Source organism: Camelina sativa, chromosome 12 (genome assembly GCF_000633955.1).
Source record: "Camelina sativa cultivar DH55 chromosome 12, Cs, whole genome shotgun sequence".
Taxonomy (NCBI): Eukaryota; Viridiplantae; Streptophyta; class Magnoliopsida; order Brassicales; family Brassicaceae; genus Camelina; species Camelina sativa.
This window is the reverse complement of record NC_025696.1, coordinates 4,548,971-4,572,201: the sequence shown is the minus strand read 5'-3', so window position 1 is coordinate 4,572,201 and position 23,231 is coordinate 4,548,971. Positions and strand designations below refer to the sequence as shown.

At 33.9% G+C, this 23,231-nt stretch overlaps 2 protein-coding genes and 2 pseudogenes across 4 annotated transcripts; 2 read left to right on the top strand and 2 right to left on the bottom strand.

Annotated features, from left to right (window-relative positions):
- On the bottom strand, nucleotides 1,899–15,818 carry LOC104730127 (annotated as a pseudogene).
- LOC104730125 (transcription initiation factor TFIID subunit 10) lies at nucleotides 4,205–6,613 on the top strand. 2 transcript variants are annotated; one of them, XM_010449233.2, is made up of 7 exons: nucleotides 4,205–4,390; nucleotides 4,723–4,824; nucleotides 4,928–4,992; nucleotides 5,469–5,531; nucleotides 5,714–5,765; nucleotides 5,866–5,916; nucleotides 6,214–6,613. In XM_010449233.2, exons 2-7 carry the CDS (start codon nucleotides 4,732–4,734, stop codon nucleotides 6,292–6,294), a joined length of 405 nt encoding a protein of 134 aa, XP_010447535.1. In that variant the 5' UTR covers nucleotides 4,205–4,390; nucleotides 4,723–4,731; the 3' UTR covers nucleotides 6,295–6,613. The 2 variants fall into 2 exon arrangements, with proteins under 2 accessions (XP_010447535.1, XP_010447534.1); XM_010449232.2 differs by having other exon boundaries at nucleotides 4,717–4,824; nucleotides 6,214–6,559.
- On the top strand, nucleotides 7,229–10,322 carry LOC104730126 (B3 domain-containing protein REM17-like). 2 transcript variants are annotated; one of them, XM_010449234.2, is made up of 7 exons: nucleotides 7,229–7,536; nucleotides 8,029–8,178; nucleotides 8,267–8,576; nucleotides 8,664–8,782; nucleotides 8,895–9,221; nucleotides 9,306–9,875; nucleotides 9,962–10,322. In XM_010449234.2, exons 2-7 carry the CDS (start codon nucleotides 8,101–8,103, stop codon nucleotides 10,217–10,219), a joined length of 1,662 nt encoding a protein of 553 aa, XP_010447536.1. In that variant the 5' UTR covers nucleotides 7,229–7,536; nucleotides 8,029–8,100; the 3' UTR covers nucleotides 10,220–10,322. The 2 variants fall into 2 exon arrangements, with proteins under 2 accessions (XP_010447536.1, XP_019089532.1); XM_019233987.1 differs by having other exon boundaries at nucleotides 7,229–8,178.
- On the bottom strand, nucleotides 17,083–18,592 carry LOC104730124 (annotated as a pseudogene).

Below are 23,231 nucleotides of genomic sequence, written 5' to 3'. Positions count from 1 at the left end.
CATATTTAGTCTCTCTCTTCTTTTCTTGCTCTCTAGTCTCTAGCCAGGCTATGTTATGATTCCATATTTTTAATTTTGCATTATGGGATATGGATAAGATTATTTAAAATCTCATGTTGTTTATGTGGCGAAACACCAATCCATATGATAGTTTTTGATCGTAAAGATTGACATGTGTTATTCAAATGACTTATTTGATGTCTGATTCAATATAGCTGTAGCTCTACAGCTCTACTATGTTTATTATAGTTGGATTAGTCTTTTTTTTTTTTTTTTTTTTTTTTTTTTTTTTTTACTAGAGAATTGTCCAATATCCACGGTAATTTGAAAAACGTGGTTTGGTTCCCTTTTTTCCTAAGTTTTTCTTTAACTAATTTCTGCTTTATATTCATCTCACATACTTTCCCACATTACTTGTTTCTGCCACAAATTTTTCTTTTATGCTTTGTTTTTTGGAAAGATTATAGATTAAGAATCTAACAATTTTATAAACATAACTTGTTCAGATAACGTATACTAAAGAAATATCGTTGATGTTGGTATATTCGCTTTGGAATATCACCGCAATATTTCGTCGATATAATTTTTTGAATAGTTTTTTTACGTTCAAGTCAGTAACTTTATTATAAAAACTTAACACAAAGAATCATAAAACAAAGCAAGAAAATTAAATATGAGTACCTGCTACATACTTTATCACCAAACAGAATTAAAAAAAAAAAAAATTACGAAAAAATAAACAATAAAAAGCACGAAGGGATAAGAAGACCATAGCCATAGTACTGTTCACTGGCATTAATTCCATTAATCACTATTAACATGATCGAAAATATTAGGATTGTATAATTTCGTTGTGTCCCACGTTTCGTCAGCTTCCACTTGCACTTGCACACCTTTTAGCAGTAGAGGGTACGTTTTGTTCTGCACGGACAATCACCGCTCGTCGTTTTGTACTTATCGTCCGCTACTCTCATGAAACGTTCAAAAACCCAAATGGTAGGAAGAACTGAAGAAGTTATTATGTTTACAAATTCTTAGACGATGGTGGAATTTTGATTTAATTATTGAACTGGCCGCAAGACGAATATGGACATGTAAGTTAGGAAAGGAATCGAAAGATGTTAGGCCGTGGTGATTGAAGCTAATCAGTTGAAGGGTGTGATATATATTTATCATATCAAAATTATGAGTTCACTAATACACAAAGTACATTCGATGATCGCTAAAGAGCATCTTAATTAGAACAAGATTATTAAAAACTAAAGACGTATAAAAATTCGAAACATGTAAACTCTGTTATTATTTAAGCAATATCCATTTCGCTCGTTGTTTTGCTTTACCTAGAGGGCAAGTTTTTCGTATGAGGCAAGGCCACTTGGATATGAAATACTCCACAAACTTTATTCCTATGCATATTATTTTGTCTAATATAAAAATATAGCATGCCAAAAGCTTTTTTCGTAAAACAAATCTCCAATATTTAATTGCAATTTCGGTGGATAATCGGATTCCACTTTTGTACTTGAACGGCCAGTTCTTTCTTATAAGTAACTTTCATTCAGTTTTTTAAATGATTTAATACATTTCAACTATAATAGAAATTGTTGGCGAGAGTCGACCAATCACCAAATGAAGCTCATGTCAGATTACATCCACATAAATATATCACGATTATAGTATTGCTGTTTATATTCCAACTTTATTAGTATAAAGTTAGTTAATTGATGAGGATTAGCGACAAAAAATATTATATTAAACTAGATGGGGGTAAAAACCATACTTAATTATTTAAATAAGCAAAAGAATATAATCCCAACTTGAGTTTTTGGGGTGTGGTGACGTACAAACTTCTCTTCTTCTAGATAATGAACTATGCACTACAAATTTTTTAAACTATGCACCACAAATTTTCTAAAGTCTAATTATAAAAATGATGAAATCTAAAGAAAAAGTAGTAATTAACCCTACTACAACTCATGAGTCACGACTTTTAGCTTAGCTACTATTATGCTAAGATTACTTCATTTGATCTTAGTGTGATATATATATGAAGTCTGAACTTAAAAAAAAAAAAACGTATATATGTATATGTTTAAATTAATAAATTTCATCTACAAACCATTTATATAGTCTTTTTTACATATACCAAAAATGTATAGTATGTAGACACGATTTATTTGCAAAATTTACATACAACATTTATCTTCTACAGTTCTACCATTTAAATTCTATTTATTTATTTGTCTGTTGATAAACAATAATAAAGGATAGTAGGAAGTAGGAACACAATGAGGAATTTAAAGTATGGTCATGATCACATTCACAATAGTGGATATTCTATTTAGATCATAAGAACATTGCTTCATTAGCAATGCTAATTCGCCTCTTTTGAAATAACCGATTTGATAGGCCACCATGTTTTGCCTCTCCGGCTCTTCTTAATATGATTTGAGTTTAAACAATCATTCTTAGATTGAAAATTCCAAAGTGAAACTGAAGTGTAGAATACAAATTTATTAAGGATAATAAAAATTAAAGAGAAAGTTGAGATTAATCCATATAGCTCGTTTGAGCCTAGTCTACAATATTCTTATACGTGAGGAACCGTCCTTTTTTAAATCGTCAAATTAAATCATACCTTTTTTCATGACAATGAGACTTGGATGTAGTTTACATGAGATTTTTTTTTTTTTTTTTGTCATCTGAATTTTATTAATGAACTCAAAGAAGGATACAAGTTGAAATTACAAGAGCTGGAAGACTACTGAATGTCCCCAAAGTCATTAGTCCAAAAGAGGGAAGCTAAGCCCCAAAGGATCGGGGAAACTGATAGGAAGCATATGCATAAGCAAAAATCTATGGAAGTACAAATGCTTTGGATAGAATGAAAACTTAAACACTATAATTGTACAAAGGCACGAGAGACTCTCGCAAAGCTTCTCTCGAGAACATTAAGAGTCGGAAGCACCAATTAGGCCGGATAGACCTCACACCGACGCCAAAACCGGAAGCACACCGACGGAGAGGAGAGCAAGAAACCAACGCGACCAAAGACACAAATACAACTACCCAAGAAATCGACTGTTTACATCAGATTCTAGTTTGCCCCTTTTATTACAAAAGATATATAATTATGTAACCTGGCTTGGCTTCTTACAAAAACTGTCTCTTATTTTGGTTTTTATAAGGCTATTTTTATAGAACTTCTAAAATGATTTTATTGTAGATACATAACACACACACATACACACACATATATATATATATATATATATATATATATACAGTGTCCTTCAAATAAAAATAACTTATACACGAAGAGACATATATATATGAGAAACAATAGTTTTGTGTTTCTAACGTAAAGAAGCCAAAACACATGCATAAATATCGAATTTTTATCCGAATCATGACGTAACAAAAACACTGATACAATTCACTATCTATCATTTCTAGTTTACATTAGGGATAACGTTTTGGCATACTAACACGGTTTCATAATATATTAGCTAGTATTTTCGTCTTATAGTAGATATATAGTAACCAAACAAATGGAATCCACCATTAACCCAAAAAAACAAACAAATCGAATCCCTTGAAATAAAGTATCACAATCATATCTAATCTTTTTCTTTGAGAGAATTAGTCTAATCCTTCACTGAATTTACCACCTGCTTCCTCTCGTAGAATAAAAACTTAACTACCCTTAAGTCTTTTTCTATATACTTACTTTTTTTTCTTTCAATCTAATAAGACTGAGTTGACAAAGGAGAAAACAAAAACTGCTTTTGTAGGTCATTTCTTTCTTTATATATTCCGTCTAGAGATGGTGGATTGATTGGAGTGCTTTCATTGTCATATTCTTTGTCTCCCATCCAAAACCAAAAAAAGGGTCACTATATACAATGCAGTTTCAAGAACACTATATAAGTCACAATTTGGGATCTTTTTTGTTGTTGTTGGATATTCTTTAGATATTTTGTTTCTTGTTCTTTAAATTGTAATAACTAATAACCATAAATAATTTGATGGAAGATTAAAAAAAGAAAAGAAGGTTAATAACAATTTGTTATCCTCCGGGGAACATAATAATATGTAAATTTTAATTATCAGCAAAATATATTTGGGCCTAATATAATAATAAAGGCCCATTAGGTCCATCTCAAGATTCACATCAACTGTTAAATTTAATCTAACCGACGGAGAGATGGCTTCGAGTCGGAGGAGAATATTAGTAGGGTTTCAACGGAGGGACTCACTCACTAGTCGACGACTCTCCGATCCTTTCTTCTCCCCCGCCAAAATCCGTTGAATCTTCTTCATTTTTAGCTTTGAGCTCCCTCGCCTCAGCTCAATTCTCTGCTTTTTGTCACGTCACGGCTTCGTTTAGGTTCGCATTCCGAGTTTTCTGTATTCGATTTCCCGTTCAATTTTGTCTCCTCCGTTAGAATTTAGGTTTACTGTTGGCTGGTATCGATTATTTTTTCGTTTGTTGTTCAATAGTCTTCTTATTAGCTCTGCTTCAAGTCGTTCAAGTTTGATTTTTGCAACACAATGATCCGGAATAGCTCATCTCTTAGCAACTATAATTTCAGAAGAAGAATTCTGGAATTAGTAAATTGAGCTGGATTCCTCAAAAGTTTCTAATTTGATGGTTTCTACACTAATGTTGATTTCCCATATCTGAATTCGTTTTTGTTTTTTTGTTTTGTTAAGTTGAAGGTGGGAGAGATGAATCACGGCCAACAATCTGGAGAGGCAAAGCATGAAGATGATGCTGCTCTTACAGAGTTCCTTGCTTCTCTGATGGACTATACTCCTACTGTATACTTCTCTTTGTACTATTTTAGAATCTTTTTCACTGCTGTACAATGATTGAACCCTGGTTATTGATTGACTTCTGGATTTGTTTTTTTTCCCCCTGCAGATTCCTGATGATTTAGTGGAGCACTACTTGGCTAAGAGTGGGTTTCAGTGCCCCGACGTACGATTGTAGGTATTTCCATGAAGTTATATGTGCTTATTACTATAAAAGAGCAGATTAGTTACTTTTAATGGAATCATTGTTGGGCTTTAGAATGTTTTACCAGCATTTAGATCAGATGTCTTGGTTTAAATCAAGTAAGATGTCCTAGGTTTGTCATATGTTACTACTTTTATGGTTCAGCACTCTTGTGGTTGGGGTATCATACTCTCTCATGGTAGATTTAGGTTTTACCTTGTTTGCATTCCTTTGAAATGGTATGATATAGAAGTTCATGTTGGACTAGCACTGCAGAAGGTTGGCAATTTGAATGTAAACTTCAGATTGTATGCTTAGAATAATGTGTGAATTCTTCTCTTTCCTTCGAATTGAGTGCTTAACATTAAAATTTTGAAGTTTTTTTGAGTTTTGTACTCTTGTCATAATCTTTTCCTGTGTATATTCTTGCCTGTTTGTTCTGATATTTTGTGTACTTATTTGACAGAATAAGGCTAGTTGCTGTGGCTACACAAAAGTTTGTTGCAGATGTTGCCAGCGACGCCCTTCAGTAAGTTTTCATTCCCTTCCCCACAAATTTCCATGCCCTTTTTCATATTTTACTTGTAATTGACAAAGAGAAGCTGCTTATTCTTAGTAAATGAGATGAAAAGATGTGTAAGCTACATTTTCCCAAAATCTTAAAGCATTGATATAAGCTCCTGAATAATACAAATTGTGAATAATTTACAGGCACTGCAAGGCTAGACCAGCACCATTTGTGAAAGACAAAAAACAGCAAAAGGTAATATCTGGCGCCCTTTCGTTTTGTTTTCCTCTGCAACAAATATGAATTGTCTTTTTGTTTTGGATTATGTCATGAATATAATATTTTCTTAAAACAGGATAAGCGTTTAATATTGACTATGGAAGATCTCTCAAAAGCTTTGCGTGAGGTAAATGCTTCTTCCTCTAATTTCATGCTTCCAGCGGTGCTGACTTTCGACCTCCAAAGTATGAGGAGAAAATGTAGAGGCCTCTTTTTTAGTTACTTAAGCTGTAAATGAGGCATTGACTATTCCTCTAACTACAAATGGCATGAAAATAATTCAGTATCACGGAATCATCATAAAATGCATAGAAACATGCCTAAGTGGTTCTAATATTGTGCATTGCAGTAGTGTAGGTAGATAGGTAAACTTTTACCATCCCATCTTAACAGCTAACTTATATGAGTAAACTTGGTTTGGCAGTATGGTGTGAATGTGAAGCATCCAGAATATTTTGCTGATAGCCCTTCGACTGGAATGGATCCTGCGACAAGGGAGGAATAGGAAACAGGAAGTCTTCATCATCTTTGCCTACTAAGGACGGCCAATGCGTGTCAGATCCCTGATTATCTGTTGTGTTTCAGTTAAAATCAAAACTCAGTTGCCTTCCTAGTCATCAATTACATTACATGTATATTCCATTGTTGTTTGTTTTCTTGACTTGTGTCTCTAGTGGTGTTTGGGTTTTCTACATCACTTATCCTCCATTCTTGTAAGTCTCCAAGTCGTGATAATAAGGTAAGTATTCATCCTTATGAGTTCTGATTAACTTGGATACTGTAAGATTGAACAACCACAATGATCAAAGCATGGTCGAAGTATATTTCCATCTAGCAAGCAATGATAAACCCAACAGGTTCTGATTTTAGGTGGCCAGCGCCAGTTACTTTGGAAATAAAATAATAAATGACTTTTGGAATTAGGAATTGAAAAAGCTGTTATGTAACTTCTCATCTCACCGGATATTCATTATCTTATTAACTTTATACTGACGAAGCGTCGTCGTAGATGGGGGGTAGCTTCACCATCATCACCAGGACAAAACAGATTTGTCATGTGCAGAGTCTTCCGGTAGAGTTCACAAAGATTAACGGCATTAATAACAATCACACGAAGATAATTCTGGAGGATAAACATGGTGTAAAGCGTTTAATCAAGTTGGTTCGAGATGGACCAAACTATGGAAGAAGAGGACTGGGAAAAGGATGGAAACTTTTCTGTAGAGCTAAACGATGTACTGAAGATAGGCAAGCCTTTTGAGCTGAAGCTACTTTGGGAAAACAAAACTCCTCTACTTAAGTTTTGGTCCAAGGTTAAGGAGGAACCAATCTATTGTTGGACCTTAATTTATTTAAGCTTAGTGGGCTTAATAAAATTGGATTGTGTGAATGAGAAATTAGGCCTTAATGGTTTGGCCTTGCTTAAGATGGAGCTCCAAGAGAAGTGGGTCAGATTGGATAGAGTCAAAACTCTGTTTCACGATCCGTGAGACTTGGTCTCTTTGTTTTCGTGATCAAGTGGAGAGTTGTGGAGAGTTGGATTTCTTTGAGAGATCGTCGCTTCTTCACGTCGCCCACCTCCTAGATTTGCGATGGACTAGGTAAGGTTGTGGAGAATCTATTTCAAACCCAAGTCATCCAAGACCTCTATATAAACACAAGTTCAAGTCTCATTGAAGCCGATCACCGATCGAGAAGATAAAAAAAGACTTAGAACAGAAACATCCAGCAATCTCTCTCTCAAAAAGTAAGTTTCGAGAGTATCGTAGAAGTGAAGTTCGTATAGAGCCGGTGTTTGAGTGATTAGCAAACCCGGTTGTGTATGGTTGTATCCTGGGACTCTTGTAACCATTAATCCCGTCGCACTGCGGGGGTTTCAAAGAGTTAAGGAAAGAGATTTCGGTCTCGCCTCCATTCTTCCCTTAACGTTTGTGTTGTTATCTCTTATTCAATACCTCTTACGTAGTGTGGCAAATTTCTAGCTCCTACATCTATGTCTGAAGATCTTTTGGGTAAAACAGAGTAGTATAATTAACTAATGTCTCTCTAAATCTGATAGTTAATGTTTTAATTGTTGTTTTAAGTTGTTGTACTTGTATCATTGAGTGAAGTCATATCAGACGAGGTTTACGAAGTCACTCTTTTTATCGAAACTTTTCTGAAGCTGTTTGTATTTTTTCGCCTATCATTATGAAAAAAGTGACCGTATCTGACAAAGCTTAAACCAATTTCGTAGCAGAAGAGGTTTAGGGTTTTTTTTGGATCAATGCAAAATCCTCAAATTTTCTGGTCAAGTGATTAAACTGTAACAATGGCGGATTCAGGTCTTCAATCTCCAAAAAACCCACATTTCTTCCAGGCTCTACTTCCCGGCTTCGACTCCTATCTAGTACTGTTGTCTCTGTCTCTCTTCTACGATTGAGATCTAAGAGAGATGGTTTTGTTTAATGTTTTTGTTTGTATTTTTTTTGTTGCAGAACATTCCTGTAACCTTCTTTTTGAAGCACCTCCAAGGAAGAAACGAACACGAGACTGTGAAATTGAGAACGGAAGTTTCAGATACAATCTGGGAAGTGAAAATTGAAGATGGCCGGAGACTCACAACTGACGGTTGGAAAGAATTTGTCACAGCACATGATTTTCGTATTGGTGATGTCATTGTTTTCAGACACGAAGGAGATTTTGTGTTTCATGTCACTGCATTGGGACTCAATTGCTGTGAGATTGAATATACATCATCATCTCATAGCATTGATGATGATTGTGATATTCATCAGGATAACATTGGTAAAGTTTCTATCTTTTTCTTTGAAATGTACTCAACATCTGGAGAAAGAAGCCAATTTGGAAATTTATTAATTGTTTTGGCTTCAGAAATCAGACCAATGAAGAAGAGAGTGAAGAAGAATCCAAGGAGAGAAGATGATTCTTCATCAGAGCATTCTTGTTTTGTAGCTAATGTCTCAGTCTCAAACCTCCAGGAAGATAAAGTGGTTTGTTAAATTTCTCTAAGCAAAAATCTTATACTTACAGAGTTTGAATTAGTTAGCCTGAGAGGTTAATTTAGAGTAAACTCATGTTTGTCAAATTGTGACGGCTTTGCAGTATGTTCCACTTAGTTTTGTGAGGTCAAATGGTTGGACCAAAGCATGTGGTAAGGTTGTTCTTCTTAACGAAATGGGAAGATCATGGAACTTAAGCTTAGATCACGACAAATCCGGCATCAAAACTTATCTCAGACACGGCTGGAGAAGCTTCTGCAATGCCAATGGAATGAACCGAGGTGGCTATACTTTCAAACTTGTCAAAAATTCAGGAACGCCTGTGATCCGTTTGTGCCAAGCAGGATGTAAACCAGACGCAGAGTCCTCGTCAAATTGTTCATATTTTGCGGGATCTCTCACGCCTTCGAGTTTTAATCATGATGCGCTGGTGAGTGCAAACTTCTATCGCAAAGATGATTTGACTGTAACTCTTTTGTTTGTATGACTTGTGGTGTTTGATCTGATGTTGCAGTATCTTCCAAAAGGGTTTGTGAGCTCAAATGGTTTAGATAAAGATTGTTGCGATGAGATGGTTCTGAAGAATGAATATGGTAGAACATGGAATTTAGTTTTGAGACACCATAAGTCAAACAACACGGTTGTTATGTCACGAGGTTGGAGAAGTTTCTGTCAAGGAAACGGGTTAAAAGCTAGAGATTCCTTCAGGTTTAAACTGGTTAGAACCGGGGCAAAACCTGTTCTCTGTTTGTGCCCTGCAGAAACAAAGCGTGACACAAGGGTAGTAGAGTGTTCAGAAGGTACCGATGTAGATTCCCTCTCCACAGATCCTAGCAGCGGAGAAGAGAGTAGCGAAACCGAGGAAAGTGAAGTTAAGAAGAACACTAAACATAAGGGCAGAGACAACATCAATTTTAAGGAGGATAGTGAAGTGGAGAGCATTGAAGACAAAATCAGCTTACATGAATGTTCGAATATAGAGAAATGGAAGTATTGCTCAAGATCAGGAGCTTCATCTTCATCAAGTCAAAGCCGATTTTTGACATTAACGATTTCTCCGTACTCTTATAGAACCAATAAACTGGTAAATCTCGCGTTATCTATTACATCATTGGTTGTTTGAGATGTGTACTGGTCAATCATTTTGCCTTAATCAATTCTTTTGTGCAGAGACTTCCGCTTCATTTCACGCGGGTGAATGGCATCAAGAAGCCAGGGAAAATAACTCTGTTGGGTCAAGACGGAGTACATCGGATGGTGCGTCTTGTAAAAGACCACGAAAATGGAAGATTGAGACTAGGAAGAGACTGGAAAGGATTCTGTGAACTTCATAGCGTAAAGATAGGAGAGTCCTTTGTGTTGGAACTCATTTGGAAGAAAGATGCAAGTCCTGCGCTTAAGTTCTGCACCAAAGTAAATTGTGTCTGAGACTGTAATTTTAACATGTATGATTGTTTCACTGTAGACTTTTAACTATTTAAGAAGTACCCTTATTATGTGGAAGGAGAATGAAGCTGAAAAATTAAGGTAAGCTTCAAGTTGCTAATATGCCATAGGTACTCGTGGTTGTTGAACACATTCTCCATAGATGTATACAGGAACAGAAACGTTGTCTGGTATGTTTTTATATGCTGAGATTTTGTCTGTAATATGTAACATCTCTGTCCAGTTTTTTTTCTTCTAGCATGACTTAAAAGTAAAATATCTTGGTTTGTAGGAGAAAGAGTTTCTAGCTCCTGGTCAAAGGTCATTGTTCCTCAGGGAACATTTTCATGGAAATCCATGGATTCAGACTTCTGAGTTCCATTAATTTGCTACTATTGACAACAATCTTCTATGTCGGTTTTGGCTCGCCGGGAAAAGATGCACATGTTGAAACCACGTTGGAATATGTACATAGTTGTAAATTAATAAATTTAAATGTACATAGTTGTACTATGTTTAGTAACATAGGTTGGGCTTAATATAGTTAGTAGTTAGGTATCATCTATCAGTGATTCATTTTGATTCTAAATTTTTGGGCACACAATGTTCTTGGTGCAGTTGTAATTAATAACATAAATTAAAATATTTAATATAGTTAGTACTTAGTAGTTAGGTATCATCTATCAGTGATTCATTTTGACACTAACTTTTTGGGCACACAATATTGTTGGTGCAGTTGTAATAACATAAATTAAAATACTAATTTTATAACACGTTTAGGTATTGGTTGTTTCAAGTATTTGTGTATGAATCCGGCTCAAGTGGGGAGGGCAGAGGGGCAGTGGCCCATGGGACCATCGATAATTTCAAAATTTTCTTGTGTTTAAGGTTCTAGTTTTTTTTAAAATTCCAAATTTTTAACATTAAATGTATATTAGGGTCTATTTTGTAGACATAATTTTTAAGAGAGTTCAAACAAGTTTTTAAAAGTATGGATAGGTTCAAATATACTAAATATTCAGTGTATATATAGCTTAAAGGGTTCAAAACCTTTTTTTGCCCTAGGGCTCTAAATAGTATTGAGCTGGGGCTGTGTACAAGGGCGGACCTACATTGTGGTTAGGAGATCAAGTGACCTGGTGAAATATTGAAATAATTCTTTTTTGCTTATGAAGTACTGAAATTCTTGTAGCAAAGTTGGTTTTCTTTAGTATTTTGACACCCCAAACCTAGGTTCAATATTCCTATACTATACCAATAGTCTCTTTATTTAATTATTGACCTGGGCAAATTTTTTTCCTTGGGTTCGCCACTGGCTGTGTATGATTATGTTGCCCGGCATCTTAATATGGTCGTAGTTAATTAGGTATCACTGATTCGTATTGACACTAGATTTTTGAACAAGCAATGCTGTCGGTGCAATTGTAATAACAAAACACGGATGTTTATTTTTCAAAAAAGAAAAAACACACAGGTGTTTATTATATAACACTTTTAGGTATTGGTTGCTTCAAGCATTCGTGTATGTTTATGTTAACACTTTCAGGTATTGGGCGACATCTTAATATAGTTAGTAGTTAGGCATCATCTATGATCTATCAATAATGCTTTGTAGTAACAAAACGCTGATTTTTATAGATATATACATAATACACTTAAGGTATTGAAAGTTTCAAGCATTTGTGTATGTTTATTATGTTCAGGTTTTTCGTTTGTTTTATATATGTCCAGCTATTAATATTTAGTAGTGTTATACTCTACTAACGCAAACGCGGAATACATAATAATTTTACATTTATAACTAACAAGAAACAATGAAGGGCTCATCGTGTGGTTGCATTGTTGCAAGAAGCATCAGCATCATCTTTCGTTACGCTCGATAGTCTTTTGTGAAGATTTGGGGAAGAAAACTGGCTAGACAACAAATCAAGCGTCGAACAAGTTGGAGTCATAAGATCAAACAGCTCATGAAATTTGAAAAAAAAAAATATAAATCAAAGTAGATAATTGGAAAAACAGAGAAATTGCGATTCTCACTCGTATTTTAGCACCAGGCCCAATAAATTTTTGAGCCAGCCCTGGCCCAAGCGTAGAGTTGCGGAGCGTAACACGACGGTAGGAACTAGTCGGAGATCAAAGGGCTTCGTGTTGAGAAGAAACCGAAGAATTCGTCTCTCAAAAAATCAAATTCGTTCAATCGGCGGCATGATTCGTAAAGTAATGCACATCTTGGAAATATTTTAAACTCATATTTAGGAATGGATAAGACTTTTATCAAAGGGTGTTTGATCCGAAGAAGTTTTTTTTTTCTTTAGTTAAGAAGTAAATTACTAATTATTAACGACCCTTTCTGCTAATGGCGTAATTACGCCAAGGTAAAAATAGGTCAAATTAAGCCAAGGTAAGGGCAAAAAGACAAATAAGGATTAATCATTAAATGGATAAGAAAGAAATATTTTGGTGCAAGTTGCCGAATATATGGCATGATTTTTTAAAAAATTTAAATTTTCGTTTTGTGAAGAAATCTCGAGAATACAACAAATCAATAAACATGTACGATGATGGGTGGTTTTCATTAGGTAAATCGTAGGTTTTGGTTTATGGTTAACTTTGTGAAGGATTCCAGATTTCTACTGGTTATTGGTGGCATTATCCCTCATTTACACATCGTTTTGGAATGCAGAGATGGAATGTGGGGGCTCAAACACAGTGCATCTTTTGCAATCATACCATGGAAACTAGGGACCACTTGTTCTTTACCTGTCACTACTCGCAGGAGGTTTGGTCGGGGCTCAGCTCAAATTTGCTACGGATGCGCTATACAAACTCATGGACTCATCTCATCCCGCTGCTCACGAATACATCACTGGGTCAGGACAAATTTTTTCTTCTACGGTATAGTTTTCAGCTAACAGTCCACTCATTTTGGATGGAACGCAACAATCGACGAAATGGGACACCCGCGATCCCTTCTGCCTAGCTTATCCGAAGACTTGACCTCCAAATCAGAAACCGGTTACTTTCTATCCAAGAACAAGGAGATGGGCGATTTCGGGACTGCCTGGTGACATGGCTTGCCTCAAGATACTCCTCTCCTTAAGCAAAAACTTTAGTATGTAATATGTATTTCATTTACTTTCAACAAACACTGCACTTGATGTAACAAAGTTTTTTCGAATAAATTTTACATTTTATTCAAAAAAAAAAAAAAAACAAAAACAAAAAAAACAACAACATTTCTGTTGATCCAATTTCGTCTAGCGCCATATCGGAGATGGGAACCGGATGGAATGAGTCGGTGATAACAACATCTTTGCCGCCAACGATGGCGCTGAGACCTCAATCAAATCTTTGGACTGGGATCAAATCAATATACTGAGAGAATCTCTCACTCAGTTAATATTCCGCGACTTGTTAGCCTTAGCCACATTAATACATAAAAATTTGTCATCGGTGAGGTTCCGATTTTTCTTTTTTTTTTTCTTTTTTCTGTTGGAGGCGAACCACTAATTCCTATATCGAAGTTATATTTTATTAGGCAAGATAACGGCTGCAAATGGTTGCAAGGTTGAAGAGATTGAACAGGTTGAAAAAAATTATTCAACCAATTTTCACCATTTGCGTTTTAAAAGTTGAAGAGGTTGGAAAAAATTATTCAGCCCGTTCAACTCAAAAAGTTGAAAAAATAAACTAATCCTACAGCAAAAATCTTCAACTTGTTTAACCACTATTTTGGAAATGAATGAGTTGAATATTATTCAACCCAATTTTATTCAACCCATTTTTTTTTAATTTTGTGCATCCATTTGCAGCCAAGGTAAACTCACTCCAATTATTAAATGGGAGCATCAAGTACTACAATGTCCCAACTACTGTATTACACTGCCATATACTACAAACATCTTTTAAAATTATCAGAATTATTACATTTTTGTTGACACTAAACGACAACACAATCTTGAAAGAAAAAACAAACACCAATATCACCACAAATCTTTATTACAAACATTTTTTTATTATTAAAAACTATCAAGTAAAAACTTTATTGAGTTCATAATCTCCTCCCACTGAAATCAATTATTGTTTTTTTTTGGTAAACTCTGAATCTATTTGTGGAATTCGATAACAGAATACGTATAAGCGAGACCAGTTATTTCGCATTTATGAAAACCCGAAGCAGAGGCTAAAGCTTCAAATTGAGAAGATGACCTCATTTCACCACCCGAACATTGTGTTAACATCACCATGTCCATACCGAAAACAATGCTAGAGAAATTGTCCTCGCCACTCTTTGGTTCTGATGGTGCAACCGTGTCAACTATTATCACTTTTCCCTTTTCCGGCAGACTCTTCCAACAGTTTCTTAGTATCTTTACACAGTCTTTGTCGCTCCAGTCACGTAACATCCGCTACAAACATTTTATCGATATCTTAATTAGTTTGTAAATATATAATTTATTAATTAACCTTTTTCATTCAAATATAGTGTATATATATAACTTACTCTCAAGAAGATTGCATCTCCTTTTGGAACTTCTATAAACATATCTCCGGATACATGCTCCACTCCTATAACAGATTTTAGTAGGACTAAATTAAATTAGATCAATACAAAAAAAAGGTTATGGAAAACACTATTCAGTTTTCTGCTTGTCCATCAAATGACATGTACCTGGATAAACAGGAGCAGTGGCTATAACTGCAGCTAAATCGAAATTGATGCCCTTAATTTCAGGGTACTTGCGAGTGACGAGATTTAGTATGGTGCCAAGTCCTCCTCCAATATCAACTAAAGTCTTTACATCTTTGAATCCTTTGTAAACTTCTAAAAACTTTTTCATGATCATGGTAGAAGATTCTGACATTGCATGTTTAAACATACCAGCGAATTGTTTGTCCGTCCTAATGTATTCGTAGAGTCCCATGCCATGAGCAGAACTGAATGCATCTTTTCCTTCTTGTATCACATCCTTCAGATGTGTCCTGTAACAAATCTTCAATTGTTCATCAAAGGTACGTGTACGGGGTACTTTTAAACCGTATATTGGTTTTATACAATTGATGCCATCAACTAGTATAATCTGGTTAATTTGCAAATAATGAGGTACGTACCAAGTTTTGAAAAAGACTTCGCTCTGGAGCAGCATGAATTGGGTCATGAGCGAACCCGAGTCATCACCGCGGTTTAAGAAAAACTTGCAAACGGGTTCGGCTGCATATACCCTTTTGGGTCATTCCGGTTCGATCGTCAACTACACGACACTTGAAGATCGAGTGGCTGACAAGTAACCGTAACATCAGGTCTAGCAAGATTGGTGCCTCTGGGTTGATGAGCTTGGTAGGGAGAGCAAAAGCTATCTCGGAAGAGGAGAGCCATGCGTCTTTGCCTACCGCAGCGACCGTGTCAAAGACGCCAAGCTCCAAGGCAGCTTTGAAAACCATGGGAAAAGCCAACGAGTTGGTGATCCTGAACGCTTGCAAGCTCATCAATTCTTCGTCAACTTGTTCTTTGGTTAGACCTGGTTTAGGGTAAGTGGTTAAGGGCTCTTGAAGATGGCTCGTCATTGTTGTTGCTGATTGGAAAATTCAAGAAGGCAGAGATGGGAAGGAATTAAGAAAGGATGGCTTCAACAATTAGACTTAGAGCGCCATTTTATAGTAAAATCAGTGAAATTAATCCTTCAACCAAGTGTAAAATCAGTGAAATTAATCCTTCAACCATCCCTAACCATATAAACGTTTAAAAAGTTTGTAAAAGAGTTTGGAGTAATATTGTGGTCGGTTGTAGAATAAAGTAGGATAAACATCCCACGCCACGTCGGTAATACGACACACAAAGCTTATGATATTATTATTTTAATAAAGACGGAGAAATACGACACACAATAATCATGCTTATGATATACTCTCTCTGTCTCACAAAGATTGAAGTTTTAGAGAATTTTCTTTGTCCCAACAAGATTGATGTTTTGAATATTTTTAATAAATTTTTGTTTTAATGATTACTGATGCTGTAGAGTGTATGGAGCGTAAAAGTGGGAAGGTGGGAAAGTGAAAAAGTATTAGAAAAATAAATCATATATTCTCTCTGTCTTAATATGTGTGTAAAATCCTAAACTTCAATCTTTATGAGACAGAGGGAGTATTATTTAATTTATAAAGTTGTTGACAAAAACAATAAAATTATTTAATTAAGACAGAGAAATTACACCACGTTTTCTACTATTTGATTTTATCATTTTCATCAAACTAAGAAGAAAAATGGATAAATAGGCCAAATGGCCCATAAAAAATGAACCAAATAAACCTTACCGCTTTGTATCAATTTGCTGCTCTCCCTAGCTTAAAAACCCTAGACGTTAGGAGTGTAAATAGAGACAATGGGTCTGATTGGTAACGTAGTCAAAACTGTACAGAAAAACTGTAAGCTGAAGCTGTAAGCTTTTACGGAATATGACAAAGCTGTAAGAAAGAGTTGTAAATCAAAGCTGTAAAAAAGCTGAGAATAAAACTTTTAATAAATTTTTTGGTAAAGCTTTTGTGATTGGTAAAAATTCAAAGTTGTACAACTTGTAATACTTTGTTTGTGTTACCAATCACTGCGAATGTCTTTTTTTTAAGAGCTTTCTTACATTAATAAATAGAGTAAGTTACAATGAAGCAAGAGAGAACCAATACAAATAGAGAAAGGGGAAAGCAGGACAATCTCCCAAATGTAAAATGATCAACACAATAAACAACCAATAGCACAAATCTTTATTACAAACAATTTAAATATACTATGAAAAAACCCATTGAAGATAAACGTTTATTTTAATTATAATCTCTTCCCACCAAATCAAGTATTGCTTATTATTGTATTCGTTGTAAACTCTGAATCTATTTGTGGAATTCGATAACAGAAAATGTGTAAGCGAGAGCAGCTATTTCACATTTATGAAAACCCGAAGCAGAGGCTAAAGCTTCAAACTGAGAAAATGACCTCTCTTTACCACCCGAGCATTGTGTTAACATCATCATGTCCATGCCAAAGACTATGTTAGAGAAAATGTCGTCACTCTTTGGTTCTGTTGGTGTAACCATGTCAACGACTACCACTTTTCCCTTTTCCGGAAGACTCTTCCAACAGTTTCTTAGTATCTTTACACAATCTTCGTCGTTCCAATCATGTAATATCCACTGCCAGCAATTTATCCAACTTAGTTTGTGAATGAACTGTTTAAATCATAAAAGTACATAGCCTTTTCATTTTAATGCAATATATATAACTTACTTTCATCAAGATTGCATCCCCTTTTGGAACTTCGATAAACATATCCCCGGATACATGCTCCACTCCTATATAACATATTTTTAGTTGGATTTAATAAAACTGAAAAAGTTCTTTTTTTTTTTCATTTTTTTTTTATAAAACACTTCAATTTATATACCTGGATACAAAGGAGCAGTGGCTAAAACCCCGGCTAAATCGAAATTGATACCCTTAATTTGAGGATATTTGCAAGTGACAAGATTTAGTATGGTGCCAAGTCCTCCTCCAATATCAACTAAAGTATTTACATCTTCGAATCCTTTGTATACTTCTAAAAACTTCTTCATGACCATGGTAGAAGATTCTGACATTGCCTGGTTAAACATACCAGCAAATTGTTCGTCCAACCCAATGTATTCGAAGAGTTTCATGCCATGGGCAGAGCTGAATGCATCTTTTTCTTCTTGTATCACATCCTTCAGGTGTGTCCTGTAACAAATCTTCAATTGTTCAGGACGTGTATAGATAGTACTTTTTTGCATATTGGTTTGTTATAACTGAGGATTAACTACTAATTTGGCTGATTTGCAAATAATGACGTACGTACCAAGTTTTGAAATAGACTTGGCTTTGGTGCAACTTGAACAAGGACATGAGAGAACCTGAGTCGTCACCACGGTTTACGAAAAAAGCGCAAACCGGTTCGGCTGCATATATCCTTTGGGTCTTTCCGGTTCGATAATTTTCCCCGGTTTCAACTACTCGACATTTCAAGATCGAGTGGCTGGCGAGTAACCGTAACATCCGGTCCAGCAACATTGGCGCCTCTGGGTTGGTGGGCTAGGTAGGGAGAGCAAAAGCTATCTCGGAAGAGGAGAGCCATACGTCGTCGTCAACGGCAACAATTGTATCGAGGACGCCAAACTCCAAGGCAGCTTTGAAAACCATAGGAAAAGCCAATGAGTTCGTGATCCTCAACGCTTGCAAGCCCATCATTTCTTCGTCAACTTGTTCTTGTTCTTTGGTTAGAACCGGTTTAGGGTAAGTGGTTAAGGGCTCTTGAAGATGGTTTTCCATTGCTGTTGTTGGTTGGAAATAAATTTGAAGAAGGCAGAGATGGGAAGATAGGATGGTTTCAACAGTTAGACTTAGTGCACCATTTTATAGGGAGATATCTCAAAACCAAGTGTACCGACTTTTTGATTTGGTGACCCTGACCCATGTATGACTACAGATTTTTGCCTAATATTTTTATTTTGAAGAAAGATTATCTGATATCAGTCTAAAAATATAACTAACCCTATGTCTTAAATTGTTTATGCTGAAAAATGTCTAAATTTTGCTTGCATCGATTAATATAGCAAAATTTATATATATAAATATGTCAAATTTTAATACATATAAAGAAATAATGTAACTCATAATAAAGATCTTGACGAGGGATAAATTGTGAACCGCCATCATTAAATATTAAAATGAAATCTCTGCCTATATATATGAATAGCAAACCTAATTGCATAAAAAAGTTCGGGATTAAACTTCTTGGTTGGTTTGGGTGATGTTAGGCAAACGAAGAAGTGACACCTGAGAGGCAGATATAACTAATATTGATATATATATATATATATATATATATATATATATATATATATATATATATATATATATATATATATATATATATATATATATATATATATATATATATATATATATATATATATATATATATATATATATATATATATATATATATATATATATATATATATATATATATATATATATATATATATATATATATATATATATATATATATATATATATATATATATATATATATATATATATATATATATATATATATATATATATATATATATATATATATATATATATATATATATATATATATATATATATATATATATATATATATATATATATATATATATATATATCAATGAGCTAAAGGATGCTACTTTAATTAATGACACAAGATACAACATATATAAGGTATAAGTGTATAACCAAACAAACTTGTTTATGCTGAAAAATGACTAAATTTTGTTTGCATTGATTAATATAGCAACATTTATATATATAAATATGTCAAATGTAAAACTAGAAGCTGCTAGGTTTAGAATAAACTTCTTTCTCACTTTCTTATTGAACAGAATACAATTACAGCCCTATATTTATACAAGAGAATCTAACTTGTGCACCAAGCAAAATATATCTTGGGGATTAAGTTATTCAGTTTCCTATTCTTGTTGTATTTATCTAGAATAGGAAAATATACAATATATTCTATGATACAGGCCAATATCAAATTTTAATATATATATATATATATATATATATATATATATATATATANCTAGGAGAATTACCCGCACGCTTGTGCGGGCAAGAACTGAATAGAAAAAAAAACTAATTTAATTATTCATAATGTTGAATCAAATTTTTATTATATTTTAAAAACTTGTTTAATTTTTTTTAATTTTTATAGTAGTTCGTATGTTCAAATATATATATTTTTTAAGTTTCATATTAAATATTATTATTTTCACTTTTTAAAATAATAAAATAAATAGTTAATAAAATGTTTATAGTATTACTCTACATATGCAAAATATAAATTGAAACTTTAAAGTCCATTTTTAAAGTTTAATTGAAATTTTAAAGGCTATTTTCAAAGTTTAAGCCCAATTTGACCGTAACAAAGTTTTAAATGAGCCAAATACAATTGTTACGGTCAATTTTAATTACCTTGATATAATAATTTCGGATAATATAATATGTAATTTCGTTTAGACTATTAAAATAATATTTTAAGCAACCCATAAATATACTTCTATTTAGACCATTGTATTTGGTACTATAAACATTCAAAATTATACTAAAGTTTGCATATACAAAAAGTTCATTAAGCCACTGTATCTTTATTTCTGAGTCCATTCTTTATGACTGAGTCCCTGAGCTCTCACTTTGATGCTCCATCACATGGTTTATATAATAACGTCCAGCAAACTCAGACTTATAAATATATAAAGTGTATGAAACAAAATTATTTTAACAACATACATAATCATATATAAAGTGTATAAAGTTATTTTTACATAATCAAATCTTACATAGCCTGGTGATTCTCCAGTCCTTCGAACTGTGGTTTTATAAACATTTGCAGTTTAAAATTAATATATTGGTTACCTTATGATGATTATATCAGAACTATTTTATGTTACACACCTTCATATTCTCCGAGTTTCACAAACCGCATTACACAAAAAAAAGGTTTGGATTTGTATATGAGATGGCACCCGTTTGATTGCCATTTAGACATGAATTCAGAAGTGTAGTTGTTTTTGACACGACATTTCACATTTCATTCCTACATGTTTATCAAATTAATAAAAAATCTTAATAGAGACAACTTTAAAACGTAACTGTCCTAAAGGTAGAGTAAATGTCTTTTACCTGCCATTCAACAACGTGAGAACATCATTACTATTATTGGCACTCTCAGGTCTTCTTTTATCTTCCACATCTACTATACACTCACAGACAACTAATTTGGGAAAAAGACAGAATTTAGCTTTCCAAAGTGTTGCAAATCTATATTTGGTAAAAGTTTAATTCATACTTTTCTAAGGGAGGGACCAATACGCAAAGTTACAACAAATCCTATAAAGATTCTAGATTACCGAACACAAAGTTACAATTAACTATACTCACATATTGTACCATATCAATATTAAATTAATTAACGAAACACTTACCGAAAGAGATGGGATGATTTATTTTTCCATGATATATATCATCCAAATACTCGAATCAAAAGTAATTCTTTGGACTCAATTGTTGGACCAGCGTCATAGTGGTATCGTCCGTGAATTTAATTTGATAAGGATGATGAGTATTCCTCTCATTCATGGTTGGATTGATTACTTTAAAATTTCTAATATCATACCATTCAACATCGTCGATATATTTCTGGAGTTTAGCGAGTGTATTTGGTAAAAAAGTAGTTTTGATTGTGTTACTCTTCACAGTTTAATAACAATTGTGTAGGAAGTCGTATATATAAGAATTGTTAAAAAATGAACTTTAAGTAAGAATGATGTTCAATTAACGATACTAACCTCTACATCCACAAGAAGCAGTACTCTTTTTGTAAAGAACTCGCTGATACTCCAAGAATGTAAGACCTTGGCGTGTATACGCCAATTAGTTCTTTCGGGAAGAAGATCAATTAGACCTTGACCTTGGCGCTAATCGAATCTCATGATTTTCTCCAATTAGGGTTTTTCCTGTTTCTTCTCTGTTATCGAAAACGAAAAGGGGATTCCAGATTTGTAAGAATACAAACAGTCACGATTAAACGTTGCCTCTTAATCGTTTTAGTGTCTCACCTTTTGTTTGACTATTAAATATTTTTTAATATTTATTATTATATATATAATTACAGATTAAAGATAAAGTTTGTAGTTAATAGTTATGATGTAAAATTATATATACATTTTATGACACAGCTAACAATTATATGTTTATAAACAACATTGTTGAAACCAAATAAAATATAATCATGTGAATTTTTTTAATAAAATGTTCTTAGACCATCTACAATGTATTTATCTTTTATTTTATAATATAAAATAAGTCAAAATTAGAAAATGGTTTTTTCCAATGTGAAAGTCTATATCTGACTATTAAATAGAGGTAGTGTTAAAGATATTAAAAATTACTTTATTTAAGAGAAGAAATATAATTCAAGTCTAAATATCCAAAACAATTATCCAACTACAAACCATAATTATACAGTCTCAAATACCTCTTTGAAAACAACATTAAGTGTTTTATTCTGGCATTTCCCATATTTATCTGTAATTAATACCTTTAAGCATTTTCTGGTTGTGACTCGAGAGAAGGCAACATAAAGCTGTCCATGTGTGAAAACCGGTTTCGGTAGAAACAATCCAACATGTTCTAGCGTCTGACCTTGACTTTTGTTTATAGTAATTGCAAACTCCACGGTAACAGAAAACTTTCGTCACCTCATACGAAAGGGAAACTTTGCATCAGGTGGACTAACATACATCCTAGAGATAAGTACTTTATCACCAACCTTTTTTCCTGTCACGACTCTTGCTTCGATTATATGATTGGTCATCTGAGTAATAATTAACCTCGTACCGTTACTCAAACCTCCCTTAGGGTCTATATTCCTTAGCAACATGACATGTGCTCCTATTTTCAACGTTAAAGCATGGCTTGACAATCCAGAAACTTGTATATTGTTTAGGAAATCCTAAGTGTAGATCATATTATCATGAGCACTTTTATCTGACGTTTCAATACTATCAAAGTTAAGATATCGTCTCTCCTCACCTGTAAATAAAAAAATAAAGAAGGAATTTTAGATATGTGATATCTTGTTTTTTGTTGGGTTTTAAGCCTTGTTTTTGGTTAGTTTTGTTGCATAATCTTGTCATTCTAGGTTGTTTTAGGAGCATATGCATATAGTGTGCTACCTCTCAGGTTCTTAGAGTAATATCATCACATTTGGAGCATTTGGACTTGTTTTGATGCAAAGAAGCAAAGTAGAGTGAACTGGAGAAGAGGCACTTGATCACCACCATCAGCGGCCAAGACCATCGGCCAAACGGTGGTCGAGTGAAGCAAGCAGTCAAGACCAGCAGCCAAACACAAGTCGATGGAACAGGAGACGCACTTGATCGCCACCATCAGCGGCCACCTCT

Coding starts and splice junctions, on each gene's coding strand:
- LOC104730126 (XM_010449234.2), top strand. CDS start 8,101: ATGGCGGATTCAGGTCTTCAATCTCCAAAAAACCCACATTTCTTCCAG. Junction 8,179..8,266: donor CCGGCTTCGACTCCTATCTA/GTACTGTTGTCT, acceptor TTTTTGTTGCAG/AACATTCCTGTAACCTTCTT. Junction 9,876..9,961: donor CTTATAGAACCAATAAACTG/GTAAATCTCGCG, acceptor TCTTTTGTGCAG/AGACTTCCGCTTCATTTCAC.
- LOC104730125 (XM_010449233.2), top strand. CDS start 4,732: ATGAATCACGGCCAACAATCTGGAGAGGCAAAGCATGAAGATGATGCT. Junction 5,532..5,713: donor GTTGCCAGCGACGCCCTTCA/GTAAGTTTTCAT, acceptor AATAATTTACAG/GCACTGCAAGGCTAGACCAG. Junction 5,766..5,865: donor AAGACAAAAAACAGCAAAAG/GTAATATCTGGC, acceptor TTCTTAAAACAG/GATAAGCGTTTAATATTGAC.